At 39.3% G+C, this 16,532-nt stretch overlaps 1 protein-coding gene across 2 annotated transcripts; it reads left to right on the top strand.

Moving 5' to 3' along the window:
- Nucleotides 1-7,693: 7,693 nt before the first annotated feature.
- Nucleotides 7,694-16,215, top strand: LOC127181380 (nuclear GTPase SLIP-GC-like). 2 transcript variants are annotated; one of them, XM_051136104.1, is made up of 19 exons: nt 7,694-7,839; nt 8,042-8,107; nt 9,564-9,596; nt 9,669-9,731; nt 9,921-10,183; nt 10,303-10,518; nt 10,620-10,814; nt 10,929-11,107; nt 11,234-11,273; nt 11,587-11,670; nt 11,918-12,017; nt 12,233-12,369; nt 12,470-12,634; nt 12,716-12,873; nt 13,522-13,645; nt 13,845-13,953; nt 14,059-14,192; nt 14,278-14,362; nt 14,469-16,215. In XM_051136104.1, exons 2-19 carry the CDS (start codon nt 8,068-8,070, stop codon nt 14,522-14,524), a joined length of 2,181 nt encoding a protein of 726 aa, XP_050992061.1. In that variant the 5' UTR covers nt 7,694-7,839; nt 8,042-8,067; the 3' UTR covers nt 14,525-16,215. The 2 variants fall into 2 exon arrangements, with proteins under 2 accessions (XP_050992061.1, XP_050992062.1); XM_051136105.1 differs by lacking the exon at nt 8,042-8,107 and having other exon boundaries at nt 14,469-16,212.
- Nucleotides 16,216-16,532: the final 317 nt, after the last annotated feature.

Here is a 16,532-nt window from a genome sequence, read left to right as displayed (position 1 = left end):
TCAGATTCAATGATTTATGCTAAGCTATGCTAAAAGTGTACTTCCAGACCCAGAGATCAGCTAAATGGATTCAAAAACGGTAAAACTCAACTGTTTAACTCTAGGGGAGTGGGAAAATTAGCCTATTTTCAAAAAAAGTGGAGTGTTCCTTTAATGTTTAACCTGACATGCTTATTAGGCAAACAAATATTGAATGAATGAATGATAATACATTTAATTAACATTCATGTATATGTTAAAATTGTTTATTTTTTGTTGTTACCTAATGCATTAACTAATGTTAAAGAAATGGGTTGAAACAAACTGCGATAGTTGTGCTTATGCACACAGGCAACATATGTATTCAGAAAAACAGTAAGACTTATCTTACAATAAAAACCTTCTGATGTACAATTATTCTGTATTTATTAATAGCCAGAGATAACTAGAAGACATTCAAAGACAGACTTCCTTGAGAGTGTACACTAGGGATGTGACAATTCTCAATATAATATTGAACCGTTTGGTACAACATCCATGGTTCAGTACGCGCTGGTGAATTGTGGTTTTTCAGTTTTGCATTTAAATAACTTTCTTGTTTTAATTCTCTTGGATTTTGCTGTATGTGTGCCCGCAATTTCACATGCTGAGATGAGGAAACACTTCCCCGCTTATATTTGAAAAAGCAACACACGCAGAGCATCTTCCCTCCTAATGACTGTAACATTCAGATCATATCAGTATAATTGCACATACTGTTTACGTCATCACGTTGATGTACGTGTGAGGCGGAGGGATATGTTGACTATGTTTGGTGAGTGGGATGTATATGGTTGGGGGCGGAGAATAAACATTCATGGTATGCAAAAGCTCAGGCTGATCTCTTTTAACAACAGGCTCACCAAATAGTACTCTTAAATACGACACTGGCGACGAGGATCCGCAATAACGAAAACACCTCCTGGACGGCGAACGTTTGCGTGTGAAAGAAAGTTCAGAGTGAAAGCAATTGGCTGTAACGTATGTGAGCCAGCTAATTAGCAGCTAGACAGTTAGCATGGCGCTAGCACACGGACCGTCCGTACCACAGTTTGATACAGAGAATGAACCCAGCTCTGTCGGACCGAGGTGGAATAAGTGGCTTCAGAGGTTCGAGAACTACACTACAGCTATGAATATAACCGGGGACCCAAGACTGAAAGCCCTCCTGTTACATCTGGCTGGCGAAAGAGTGCACGACATATACGACACAGTGGCGGCGGAGACAGACAAGTATGCAGACGTTAAAACAAAACTCACCGAGTACTTCTCGCCCAAAAAGAATGTCCAGTACGAAGTGTACGTCTTCAGGAAAGCTGCACAACAGCCCGGTGAGAATCTAGATGCATATAATACGAGACTTCGCATGCTGGCAAAATACTGTGAGTTTAGTGATGTAGACAAGGAAATAAAGTCGCAGATCATCCAAAGCTGCACGTCCTCAAGGGTGCGCAAATATGGTTTGAGGGAGGCAAACAAGACGTTAAAAGAACTGCTTGAATATGGCAGGACTCTAGAACTTTCTGAACTGCAGTCAAAAGAAATCGAAGAGGGTTCTAATCCCATTACTGCTGTGAATCAAATACACAGAAAGCTCCACAAGAAAACATACCAAAAACGTCCAGCAGGTGGCAGCAACACGCAATGCAGAAACTGTGGGGGTGAGTGGCCACACAGAAACGAATGCCCTGCAAGGGGTAAACAATGCAAAGCATGTGGGAAGCAAAACCACTTCGCAAGACAGTGTAGGTCAAAATCACAACACACAGAACAGCAAGCAGAAACACGGGGATACAAGAAAAGCTATAGAAAGAAAGTCAATCAGGTGGAAACACACAGTGAACCAGTTCAACAAAAGTCATCTTCAAGCAGTGATGAATCCTATGCATATACTGTTAACAGCAATAGCAACAGTAAGCAGCCGCTAACACAAATCAAGCTATATGGAGACACAGTGCCAGCTCTGATCGACTCTGGTGCTGCCGTAAACATCATCAGTGAAAAGACATACAACAAGCTGAGTACCCAGCCCCGCCTCCTGCACACAGATCTCAAAATACTTGCCTATGGGTCCAAAGACGCACTGCCCATCCTAGGGAAATTCACAGGCTGTGTGGAGGCAAAGAACAAGACCAAAACAGATGGGACGTTCTATGTGATTAAAGGTGATGGCTGCTCCCTGCTCAGCTACCAGACAGCTGATGAATTGGGGTTGATTAAAATTATACGCACTATCAGACCTCCCTCAGTGAACCTCACAGTAGCAGATGAGCTTGTGAACAGCCACCCTGAGTTGTTTGATGGCATCGGTAAGCTCAAAGACTTTCAAGTAACACTACATATAAACCCGGACATACAGCCCACGTGCCAGCCACACCGCAGAGTTCCGTTTCATGTACGTCAGAAAGTTGAAGCTGAGCTACAGAGACTAGAAGCCGAGGACATCATAGAGAAAGTGACAGGCCCAACACCCTGGGTCTCGCCCATCGTAACACCACCAAAGCCCAAAGATCCAGACAAGGTACGCATATGTGTCGACATGCGCCAGGCAAACACAGCCATACTAAGAGAACGTCACCTGACTCCCACTATAGATGACGTCATTCATGAACTGAACGGAGCGACCGTATTCTCAAAGCTAGATCTGACATCGGGCTATCACCAGCTGGAATTACATCCCAATAGCAGGTACATTACCACATTCACAACACACCTGGGCCTGAGAAGATACAAGCGCATCTCTTCAGCCGCGGAGGTGTCTCAAGGTGTTTCAGAGATACAAGCGCATCTCTTCAGCCGCGGAGGTGTTTCAAAACACAATCCATCAGACACTTCAGGGCATTGCAGGGGTGAAGAATCTCAGCGATGACATCATCGTCTACGGAGCGACACAGGCTGAGCATGACAAGAGCCTAACAGCTGTGTTCCAGCGACTCAAAGAACGTGGCCTCACACTAAATCGAAAGAAGTGTGAGTTCAACAAGACGCAACTGGAGTTCTTCGGGTTCATTTTCTCCGCTGGCGGTGTCTCAGCAGATCCCAAGAAGGTCGACGCCATATACCACGCCAAGAAGCCGAAGGATGCTGCAGAGGTCAGAAGTCTTTTGGGCATGGCGAATTACTGCTCACGCTTCATCCCTAATTTTGCCACAGTAACAGAGCCCCTCAGAAAGCTCACGAGAAAGAACACGACTTGGCAGTGGGGCGCAGCACAGGATGCAGCACTGAGCACACTGAGAGAGAGTCTCACCAGCGAGACCACGATGGCTTATTTTAACCCGAACAGAGACACAGAGCTCATTGTCGATGCTAGTCCAGTCAGGCTAGGGGCAATACTACTGCAAAAAGACGCAGAGAAGAAACACGTCATCACATATGCAAGCCGAGCACTCAGTGATGTCGAAAGGCGCTACTCTCAAACTGAGCGTGAAGCGCTCGCAATTGTATGGAGCTGCGAACACTTTCATCTCTACATCTACGGCAAAGAGTTCACAATGGTGACGGATCACAAACCTCTTGAACTCATCTGGAACAACCCAAGGTCCAAGCCGCCTGCCCGCATTGAGCGATGGGGACTCCGGCTGCAGCCATACAACCTCAAAATAGAATATAGGAAAGGGACTGATAATCCAGCAGACTACTTGTCCCGCCATCCAATCCCAGCACAGTCACCTACCAGAAACACCCGTGCCACAAAAGTGGCTGAAGAATATGTAAACTTCATCATGCAGAACAACATACCAAAAGCGATGACTCTGGATGAAATCAAGTCTGAGACACTCAAGGATGCAACATTACAAAAAGTTAGTGCTCTCATACGCAACAACGCATGGCACACAGTCACAAAAGACACTGCGCTAAGACAGTATGAGCAGGTGAAAAGTGAGCTCACAGTATCACACGAAGATGACATCATACTTAAGGGCTCCAGAATCGTTATTCCCTCCTCACTCGAGCACAGAGTACTTCAGCTCGCCCATGAGGCACATCAGGGAATCACAAAAACTAAGGCCCTCTTGAGAGAAAAGGTGTGGTTCCCAGGCATCGACCGACGGGCTGAGGCAATGGTCAGAAACTGTCTAGCATGTCAAGCCACCACACCGGAAACGCACACAGAACCTCTACAGATGTCAGACCTCCCTGACACAGTCTGGCAAGATGTGAGTGCAGACTTCTATGGCCCACTACCAACTGGTGAACACCTGTTAGTCATCGTAGATGAATACTCCCGATACCCCATGGTGGAAGTCATACACTCCACCTCTGCAAACGCTGTCATCCCTGTCATAGATAAAATCTTTTCCATGTTTGGCATCCCCAGATCTGTGAAAACAGATAATGGCCCCCCATTCACCAGTGAGCAGTTCAGCAAGTTTGCAGCCCACATGGGATTTCACCATCGTAAGATCACACCACTGTGGCCCCAAGCAAACGCCACTGCTGAGAGGTTTATGAGAACACTGGGAAAATGCCTCCGTGTTGCTCACATGAAGAACATCCCCTGGAAGCAGCATCTCTACACATTCCTGCGTGAGTACCGTTCAACACCACACAGCACACAACAACAACATCACCCGCTGAGCTGTTGCTCAAACGCAGGATACACACAAAGATGCCTTCTGTAAGCACACCCACCGGATCGGACAAGGATCTCCGTAGGAGAGACCACGAGGCCAAGGCCAAAATGAAAGTGTATTCAGACACTCGCTGACACTCTACACATTACCCTCTCCAATCTGGTGACACCGTGTTGTGTTCTCAACCCAGGCGCAACAAACTCACAGCACTGTACAACCACAAGCCGTATAAAGTAACCACAGTCAAAGGCTCTATGGTCACCGCTGAGCGGGATGGACACCGAGTGACAAGAAATTCATCCTTCTTCAAGAAGCTTGGCCCTGGCCTGTGTGACACATCCTGCTAGGCACCGACAGCCTCCACAGTACCTCAGAGACTTTGTCATGGACTGAAGAAAAAAACAAAAAAGTGGGTAAAATGGACTGAGTAGGCACTTAATTGATTTATTATACTGAAGCAATTTATTTGTTCTTTTCATGTTTTTGCCGTTGATTACAGACCAAGAGAATGTTTAGTTATTGAATACTCAAGTAAATAGAAGAAGAAACAATGCAACAGAGTTCATGAGTTTTAAAAAAAAAAAAAAAAAAAAAAAAAGAAGTGATGTAACATTCAGATCATATCAGTATAATTGCACATACTGTTTACGTCATCACGTTGATGTACGTGTGAGGCGGAGGGATATGTTGACTATGTTTGGTGAGTGGGATGTATATGGTTGGGGGCGGAGAATAAACATTCATGGTATGCAAAAGCTCAGGCTGATCTCTTTTAACAACAGGCTCACCAAATAGTACTCTTAAATACGACAATGACATGCAATGATAAGCCTTCCTAAACCTGTTGTCCAACAAAAGAGTAATAAAAACAAAAGCTATAAACTTGTTTTTAATTCACAACATCAGTCAAGTGTTTGAAATAACTTCCTTATGTGATCTGATGTGGATTCTTATCACAGAATGAGGCAGTAAATAAGACAATATATTCTATACTCATATTCTGTGTATGTCGATTAGCAATGGCTTATGAAAATACATGAGATGGCTTGAAGAACACAGATAAACCATATATTATTGGAGACGAGTGTTTATTGTCCTTACATTTCACCATTCAAAATGTTTAACGTTATATATTGTTTTTATTACAGCAATGCCTTTATCCATTATTAGAGAAGCTGGAACGGAAGGTCATCAGTGATACTTCTTTGACGCATATGTGGATTTTTTGCTTGAGGGAGCCCTCTGGCATCCAGTATGAATGAAACCCATTCTATTTTGCATAAAAAAAAAAAAAAAAAATCTCTCAAAAGAAAAAATAAGCAGACATATACTACACATGACCCGACAGAAGATCGGACCATAACTAAAATGTTCTGGGCTAAGGAATTCCTTTTGAATATCCAGCAGGAGGGAAGGCCTTTGGAGCAGTATATGGAGGAATTTCTGAGCGTATTACATCTGGTGAGTTGGAGCGATTCTATGATTAACGCCTGCTTTCAGATGGGACTAAAAGACAATCATTTGTTTTGTTTCTTGACTTCTGACGATTGCCGCAGACCCGTAGAGGATTTTATTAATTATGTCCTTGATCTAAGTAATTCCAAGTTTTATGTTGATGTGGAGGATTCCAATTCTCCTCCCATCCGAAAGCATGTGGACACTCCAGCTCATCACAAGCCAGCGTCCTCCACCTGCTGCTCCAATAGGCTCACTCCCTCTGTTCCTCCCACGCTTTCCCAAGTCCTCCAGAGCTCCTCCCTTATCCGCGCCGCCAGAGCACCCTCCAGAGCCTGCGCCACCAGGGCGCCCTCCAGAGCCCGCGCCGCCAGAACGCCCCCCAGTGCGAGGGCCTCCAGAGCGCCCTCCAGAGCCCGCACCGCCAGAGCGCCCTCCAGTGCCAGCACCTCCAGAGCGCCCTCCAGTGCGCCCTCCTGAGCCAGCGCCTCCAGAGCCCGCTCCTCCTGTACTCTCCCGGGCTGGCAATACCCTAATTTCCCCCAAGAAAATTTTGGGGGGGGCCATACTTATGAACTGTCTGCTCCATCATGGCCTCCTGGACTGTATACTCGGCCATGGCTCCCCGAGCTCCCTGATCCGCCATGGCCGCCCGGACTGTATACTCCGCCATGGCTCCCCGATTGGTTAACTACTTACACCTTTCTGTGTCTCATTAGCTGCCCTTTTTAAGTTTGTTTCAGTTCCTTTGTCGCTGTCCGATCTTAATGTTATGTTGGAGTGTGTTCCCCTGCTGTTCCTGTCTGTACCCTTGTTGGATTTATTATTAAAAACCTGTTTGTTTGATTTCCTTGTCCTCGGCTCCTTCCTACGTCTCCTCTCTACACACGACCTGACACCTCTCAGATTTCATAAAAAATATCTTAAACTGTGTTCTGAAGATGAACGAATGTCTTACAGGTTTGGAACAACATGAGGTTGAGTAATTAATGACAGAATTTTCATTTTTGAGTGAACTAACTCTTTAAGATCTATTATTATGATTTTTTTTTATTGTTATTTTTTTAACTGTTGGACTAAACTTTTGACTGTTTAACTTATCGCATAAGAAAAACTATTCTGACAAACAAGGCAGAGACAATAGGTAGGCAGCAGAGATTTACGGGATAAACAGTCCAGGGTTGTACACAAGCACAACAAATAAAAATTCTAATTCAAATTCTCTAATTGTATTTTCACTAGATGAAATAACTAGAGTAAAGATATTAATGAATAAATAAATATATTAAATAAATGTATTATATTAAAATAACATTTTAGTAAAGAGTTCCACAAGCTTTAAATAGTTTTGGTGTGATGCAGTTTTTTTTAGGTTAGTAATATAAACATGATACTTGTATTTTCTGAGCTAATGAAATTATATTTATATATTTATATTGAGGGCAAAGTGTAATATTTTATTTTCTGTTAAGTTTTAGGCATATCATGCTTCCTTAAATATTATACTGATATTAAAAACAGCCAATATGTTTTGGCGCGCAAATTACATATTTACGATCATTTCCGTTTTATGACATTTTATGCGCCTGTACTTTGCACACCCATACACATCCTGTAAGCTGACGTATGTCCACATCCTGTGTAAATAAAAGGAAGTTCATTGATGCAGTTAGACATAATATCTTATAACATCTTGAGCGGCATTAAGAGAAAAACAGTGCTTTAGATTGCAGTCTCAAGATACAACTGACACCTGAGATTCTTCACACACACACAGACAAAGGATAGGGTAAGCTTATATGTAATTGTATATTCTATTCCATGGAGTTTGCAGTTTTTATACTGATGGTGTTGGGAAGCATGGAGGGGAACATCAGCATCATAAACTGCAATCATAAAAGAGAAAGTCCAGTACTTATATACTCTAAGTGTCAAGCTGTGATTTGCCAGAGCTATAGTTATGAATGACTTGACTTTAGTCTTTCTGGTAGAACCTTTGCTGACACTTTCATTTCTGATGAATAAAAAAACTCATCTGTATCTTAGATGGTCTGAAGGTGAGTACATTTTCAGAAACATTTTGGGTGAGCTAATCCTTTAAATGCATTTTTACACAGAAATAAAAGAAAAACTTGGAGATGCACATAGAAAAAAACAAACGACCATTTCATCTCAGTATATTCTAGGGATGTCACAATTCTCAATATAATTATAGAACCGTTTGGTACGACATCCACGGTTCAATGCGTGCTTGTGAATTGCGGTTTTTCGTTTTTGCATTTAAATAACTTTATTGTGTGCCGCTTATATTTGAAAAAGCAACACACGCAGAGCATCTTCCCTTCTAATGACATGCAATGATAAGCCTTTCTATAAAAAACATTATAACTTTATTTTAATTCACAATATCAGTCAAGTGTTTAAAATAACTTTCATATGTGATTTGATGTGGATTCTTATCACAGAATGAGGCAGACAATAAATTCTATACTCATATTCCATATGTCCATTAGCAACGGCTTATGAAAATACACGAGATGGCTTGAAGAACACAGATAAACCATATATTATTGCAGACGAGTGTTTATTGTCCTTACATTTCATCATTCAAAACGTTTAACGTTATATCTTGTTTTTATTCAGTTACAGCAATAGCGATGCCTTTATCTATTATTAGAGAAGCTGGAACAGAAGGTCATCAGTGATACTTTCCTTGACGCATATGTGGATTTTCTGCACGAGGGCGCCCTCTGGTGTTCAGTATGAATGAATCCCATTCTATTTTGCATAAAAATTGAAAAAATAATACCTCTGTCAAAAGAAAAAAATTAGCAGACATATACTTAACCACACTTTTTCCAGTGTACAGAGGTTTACAGGAGTATTTTGTTAATTCGTTGCAAAATAAACCCCACACTGAAGTGACAATATCAGAACCGAACCGAAAACCGTGGTTAAAAACTGAGGTACGTGTTGAACCGTGGACTAACTGTATTGTTGCATCCCTAGTATATTCTCATTTATCAAACAGACCTGAATCCTCTACCTTCGGCTTTGAAGGGAAAATTTTGCCTACAGACAAAGAACACAGTGTCCATTTATTACCTTCACTTCGTGTGCTTTTCTGTTTTTTTTTCTTTCATACCTTGAATTATAGGGACACTAACTTCAATGTAGGCTTCATCATGTAGTGAATGCTTTTAGACTTTCAAGACAACAAATGTTGCGTGAAAAATTATGAAAAACTGCTTGAGCTTGTGAGCAGCTCATTACAATATTGAGTTTGACCGATTGCCCGTTATTTAGTTTTTAAATTATCATAGAGAATATTTAATATTTCATTTGCCATGGTACTTAGAACAAAGGTACCATCACAATCTAGAACTTGCTCTGATAGTGAGACAATTAATTGTGTTATAGACCTAACCAGAACATCAACAAAAAAGTTCTTAAAAGATTAGTAAGATAACAATTGATCTTCTTTAATAAGAATATATGTTCTTCCCCCTCCAGGACTCTCCATTGACCTTACAATGGAAAGCCAAGGTATGCAAATTAAAGATCACTGTACAATCTGTGATTAAGGACAAATAATGAGTGAGATTAATTCTCTGATAGGTACTAAAAGAAAACGAGATCATGAATCATCTGACTCGAGTATAGAGACACCACTGACAACAGGTAAGTAAAATCTGATTCTGTCCACCTCTGTTCTGCGTTAGTAACTAATCAATTAGTTCCCTATAAAAGGTCTGCAGAATTTAGACATGCACACTAACTTAAAAGGGTCATATCACATCCATCCATTTTCCAAATGGTTTGTCATATGTTGCATCATGGGGATGTAATTCTCTTCTTTGTTGTACACAGATATGATCATAGAGAATGCAAGGCAAATTCTGCAAAGAGTCAGTGACCCAGATCAAATCGATAAAGGCAGCAGGAAGAAGGCAACCATAGGGATTTTTGGAAAATCAGGAGAAGGAAAGAGCTCCCTTTTAAGTGCAATCTTGGGGAAACAGGAACTTTTACCATCTGGTTGTTTTGGTGCCTGTACAGCTGTTGTTACTCAGGTGGAAGCAAATCTGACTGACTCCAACTACACAGCAGAGATTGAATTCTTCTCTGAAAAGGTTTCCTCATTTATCCTACCATGCCTTCAATGACAGTCCTTTATAAATACAGAAATAAATCAGACTGGTCGGAACAGAACCAAGCCTTATTATATACTGTGTGCTGTGTACTTCTGCAGGAGTGGGAAAAAGAGCTCAAAGATCTTTTCAGATATTTAAAAGATGACAGTGAGGGCAGGAATGAGGACTTGGTTGATATTGCTGTAGAAAAGATCACTGCGCTGTATGGAGATGATGCAGACCAGAAAACATTAGAAGAGCTCCAGAATGATGAAAAATTTGCTGAAATTGAAACCTCTTTGTCTACCAGTAAGAAAATAATCTCAAACAGTAAAGTAAGTTTTATAATTTCACCATTTAAATGCTTTGTTAATAGCATTACTGCGTTTATTTGCTTTTCGGCAAAGTACAACGTGGCAAATTATTATCTCAACAGCTCTCTGAATTTACCAATGATATTGCAAGTTTCATACAACACAGTCAGTCAAGTTCTGGTGACTGGTACTGGCCGCTTGTAAAGAGCGTGACGATCAAAATTCCAGACTGTCGTGAACTCCTGGAACACATTATACTTCTTGATCTTCCTGGGACTGGAGACTGCAACAAGACTAGAGATGACCTGTGGAAATCTGTAAATATATTTCTACACTCATTTCAAAGAAACATTTTGCCACATACAGTGTAAAACCACACAATAAATATACTGTGGAACTATGAACTGTATGTCCTATTTTAAATCCTGTAGAAATTGTCAGAGTGCTCTTCTGTGTGGATTGTAAGTAATATCAATCGAGCGATCACTGACAGAGACCCCTGGGGGATATTAAAGCACTGCATTGAAGAACTGGGACCAGGAGGAAAATGCAAAAGCATCAACTTTGTCTGTACAAAGACTGATGATATCAATCCAGAAGCGTATATGAGGTATTTTGTAAATATATTACAGGACATGAAGAGACATTACTTCATTGCCTTAAGTAATTACAGTAATCTAGTAGTGAGCATGCACCACTTTGTAACTTTTTAATATTCTTTTTTTTTTTTTTTTAGATCTGCACGACTTTCAAGAGACCAAATCCCAGATGACAAGGTTTGGAAAATGTAGAAGGACTGTACTAGTAGTGTTTGTGTAGTGTGGCCCCTTTGTTTTCATACAGCAGGACTTAATTTAGCTGTTCATTTCCCTGTTTCCTGTACTGTTGGTTTTACTTGTGTCAGTGAGAGCTCATATTACTGTAACTGCAATTTAATGAATGTAACAATTTACTAAGATGAAAAGGTATCTGTGTACAGGTGATCTGTATAGTACATGATCAAACCATGAATCAGATTTTACAATAGATCTACAGTATATGCATACATATATACTATGCACATATGTGTGTTTTGTTTTTAATTTTTAGGATAAAAAAAAAACATGCATACTTCACAGAAATCAACATGCCAAGACAAGGGTCGAAGAAAAGTTTAAAAATTCTGAAATCAAGGTATTAATTCTTGCCTATTTTTTTTTTATTACCATAAACTTTCTGCTTAATATCTGAAAATGTTTTATTGTACTGGTGTCCCGACAGACATTCTACTGACTATAAGTAACTTTGCAAGTATATGTCAACTTATTCTAACCCTAAGCCTACCAGTCTACTAACACTCTACTAACACAGTTAGTAGACATGTACGTTATAGTTGTTACTTATAGTTAATAAAAATTTTTTTTTTTTTTTTTTTTTTTAGGAAATATTCACTAAAAACACTGACAATCAGTTTCAAGTTTTTACTGTAAGTTCCAATGCTTTCTTTGACCACAGTTTAAATCTGGAATCAAGTGAAACAGGTAAACCATCTTCTGTCTATTGCCTTTATTTTACCCCCTTCAAAAAAAAAAAAAAAAAAAAAAAATAAAAAAAAAAAAAAATAAATAAATAAATAAATAAAACTGTCAAACTGTTCATTGCATATATATATTTTTTTAAATATTTAAAATATTGTATAAAGCAAGATAAAGCATGGCAAAATTAGTCCAAATCACATCGTTGTGTTTATTTGTAGAAATCCCAAAGCTGCAGGATGATTTGAGGAATCTTAACAAGAGCATTAACAGAGAAATGACCAGAGATTATGTCAGTAAAGCAAAGGGACATTTGTCCTTGATGCAAAGTGGCCAGCTGGATAAAGACAACAAAACAGTATGAGTCAGAATTAGAATTACTAGACTTAGTGAGTCTACAGAATGCTGCCATTGTGTATTACAATGTAATTCACTGCTGTTGTATGGATGTGTTTTAGATTGAAATGAAAGTCAGCGAATTTCAGGAGAATCTAAAGAAGTCACTAACTGAACTGGACAAATATTTTGACAGCATTTATAATGATTTGGAGCAGCATCTCTCAAAGGGAGTGAAAGAGTCAGTGAACTCATGTGTTGATTCCACAAAGAAATTGATAGCATCTGTAAGTGTGATCTTTTTAATCACATTTATCATTTTAATAATTACTGTACTTTTAACCCTGTTTTTTTTCTTTGTTACTCAGAATACAAATGGAAGGGGGTTCCATAAAATCCTTGGAGCTTTGTGCAAGAACTACGGATGCTATTGGTCAAAAAATTGGGATGTAGTTCTAGACCTGAACAAGACATTGGCCAAAGATTTACAAAAAAACATTCATGATGAATTCTGTAAGATTTTTCCGTAAGTTCTGTTTTATCATTCCATTTCTAGTCTCCCTTTGTGTAGTTTAGAATGAAATGCAATAAACCATTTACAATGCTTGTTGTTGATTTTTATGGCATGAACATGATCAAGTTTTTACTTAACATCATTGTTAATGATATTATTGGCATTTTGTTAACAAATTAGTAACATTAAATTGTAGTACAGACTGGAGCACAGCATGTAAATGTGGACCAACTGTAGATTACATGTAAAGCAAATGAGACAGATGCCAAGGAAGATACAAACTGGCTGTAGTTTTGCTGTGGCAGATTATTTGTCCTAGATTAATTTGAGGTCAGGTGTTTTCTCAAGGTACTCATCTATGCAGGACCCAAAATATGAGTGGGTTTATACTGGTTTTCCTTCTAGTGATGGGTCATTTAGGCCAGTCGCATACACTCTGTAAATGATTTGCTCACCTCCCAGGTCCTTTCTGGTCTGAATTTTTTGTTAATTTGTCATAGGTTAAATAATAGCAATATAAAGCAAACTTTGTGTGTTTGAGAATTTAGCCTTTCCCATCACTAATTCCTTCCAGTAATTCTCAGATTATATATCAAGTATTACAAGTATATTCTGTAAAATGTTTTAAAATAAACTCTAAATGGTTTTCGTTTGCTGCAGTGTGACTGGAAAAACAGGGAAGTCAGTGCAGGAACAGATTGATAAGTTCAGTATCATCCAGAGTGACTCTGCTTACCCCAGCTCTGACAAACTACATCACATTCAAAACTTCATCAAAATCGAGGTGAGTTCAGCTCTCTGTCTGTCTTCTTAAAGTCTATGTAAATCCTAATTTCTTATAATTCAGCAGGCTGTTTTTATAAACCAGTAAAGACTGAAATACACCAAACATCTTTTATTGTACAACAAAAAAGTTTTAGCAGGGACTTAATGTTTCCAGATTTTGTCTGACTTTTTTTTGTGTGTTTTTCCCCTTTTAAAAGGAAATCAAACTGAAGACAGCACTCAACAGAGACATTGTTGACAGGAAGAAGGAAATCTACTCATCAATACAAATAACAATTGTGAAAGAAATGGCTTCTTGCTATCAGCGTAAGCTAGCATTAAGAGTTACAATTAATCAATAATACAAGTTATTTTAATTATTTAAATCATTCAAATGCACATCCAAGAACTGATGGGTGTTGTTTGTTTTAGAGGCTGCAGCTATAAAAGGAACAGGATCCATGAAGAAAATGCAAGACCTGTTAATAGCCACAGTTGATGAGAAAAAACAAGACATGTTCAACAATGCAAAAATGGAAGCGCTAAACAGTTTTAATAACTTGAAGGTACTGATCTCATTCATAAAGATGATCAAGTATTCAGCTGTACAATGACAAAATCAAAGTGAATCTTCTCTCATTCTTTATGAAGCTGGACATAAAGAGTGCTCTTGAAAATGAACTACAGGAAGCAATAGAACGCTCACAATCACAAACCAGCGAAAGGACACGGAAGGGTAAGAATGTCATCCTACTACACAACAGAAACATGGGTTTAAACAAACAATCTTTTGTGATGTCAAGAATGACTGCCTCATGTCATATCTTGTTACACGTTTCTAGATTTCTCCAGAGAGATTGAAGAGCTTGAGAGACTTCTACAGCAACTGTCTGACTGATGCTTACCAAGCAAGGGAAACGTCTTGGGTTATGCATGTAACCACAGTTTCCCCGATATGGGATGAGACACTGCGTCTCTTAGGGAACACACTGGGGAATGCTGCCAGCATGACCGATGTCTGAAGTGTTTCATGTTTGAAACAACGTCAATCCTATTGGTCCACATGGCCTGTGATGCCATAGGCAGGTGCCTGGAAGAATAAAAGGGCACCTGCTCAATATGTCACCAACTTATTTGTCTAAAGGAGATGTAAACTGGCAGGCCGAAGGCATGGTGAGGGAATGCACTGTAAAGTTCCCTAGAAGGGGAACGTCTTGGATTACACATGTAACTATGGTTCCTTGAAAGGGGAAGAGACTAGGGCTGCATGATAAATTGCATGCGATATCCATGCGCATTTTGTCAGTAAAGCCGGTTCTGTAATCAGCAGTAAATCTCCAGCACATTCATGCTTTCTGATAGAGTAGCATTTAATATACAGAGCCGACAAGCTACTCAAAACCACACAGACGATATCATTAATATTATACACTGAAATTATCAAATCGTGCTGTGCTAATAAAGTTACTTGTGTGGCTTCTCAGTGAACTACGGCTGTGTAGTAACGTAAATGCTGCTACTCTGAAAGCACTTGAAAATAACAAATTTAATAACATGTTTTTACTTCAAACTCACTTCATAACTTCAGTTGAGTGATTGAAAAAAAAGATGAGGTGGCTTCTTACACAGAATAAGGCAATCAGTGTATTTTATAGCATTCTAAGCAGTAATAAAATCAATGTTGAATAGCATTGCATTGTTATATACTATATTATAATGAAAATTATAATAAGAACTCAGATAAACCACATATTGCCATAGTCGTGTGATTATTAGTCATGCTGAATCAATGAAAGCCGTTAAATCTTCTGTTTATTCGGCTGCAGCGATCGTTATTTCCTGGATTTCTTCTTCGGGGCGTATTTGGAGTTTCCGCGTGAGAGCGCCCTTTGACCTTTGCATGGCGATTTACTACTAATCACAGAACCGTGCTTCACTGATAAGATGCACGCATGAATATCGCAGCCTTTTCTAATATCGATTGTGATGCTATCGCAATTTATCGTGCAGCCCTAAATGAGACGTCCCCTTCCGGAGACGTATGACATCACAGGCCACGTGTTTCACATGTGCTTCAGACACCAGTCATTCTGGCAGCATTCCCCAGTGTGTCCCCTAGGGGACACAGCGTTAAGTTCCCTAAGGGGAACAGTGCAAATCACAAAAGAAACATAACAATTGTGCAACATGTCACATTTTCAGTCAATGTTTTACAACAAATATTTTTTTTACTCAAATGTATTTCTATTTCTTAAGTTCATTTTCATAAAATTTCTGAACTTTGGGTTTTATTTTAGGATTTCATGATACCCAAACTGTACTGATTTGTTGTTTTTTTTTATAACCGTTTTATAGCAATACACGGAAATTACATTAAAAAAAATGTAGCTGTCTAATTTTCAAGAAACATAAAACAATTTATACATTTACTGTATAGACTGGAATGTAACTGCAAATTTTTTTCTAAAACATATGCAGTAGTAACAGTCAAGACAGGCTGTCAGGATATTTCTAATTTCTTGATGTATTTACAGTGTTAGAAAAGCTTTAAGCATATAAGTCAGAATAAAGATATTTTTTTCCTGCCTATTTTGACATATCTAAGTGAAGTGTCTTCTCAAACAGAAAAAAGGACAGAGCTTGATTGTCAAGCAAGAACTGAGTGTATTGTACAAAGTGTATAAAGTATTGTGATTGTTTCATGTGAGTGACAAGTTGTTGGTGGGGAGGGATTGAAACCACTGATTTAAGACAGAGAACAAATGTACATGTTGTTGTACAGTCAACAACAAAACTACTGCTGCAGACGTTCATAATGTCCTTCATCCAAATATGGTAATGCTGATGCTGTTGAAATGTTAATAATTATTTATTGATAAAAACTTAACCCTTGTCCTGAAGAAATT

The sequence above is a fragment of the Labeo rohita genome, chromosome 19, assembly GCF_022985175.1.
Source record: "Labeo rohita strain BAU-BD-2019 chromosome 19, IGBB_LRoh.1.0, whole genome shotgun sequence".
Classification (NCBI taxonomy): domain Eukaryota; kingdom Metazoa; phylum Chordata; class Actinopteri; order Cypriniformes; family Cyprinidae; genus Labeo; species Labeo rohita.
This window is presented reverse-complemented; position numbering and strand designations above follow the sequence as displayed.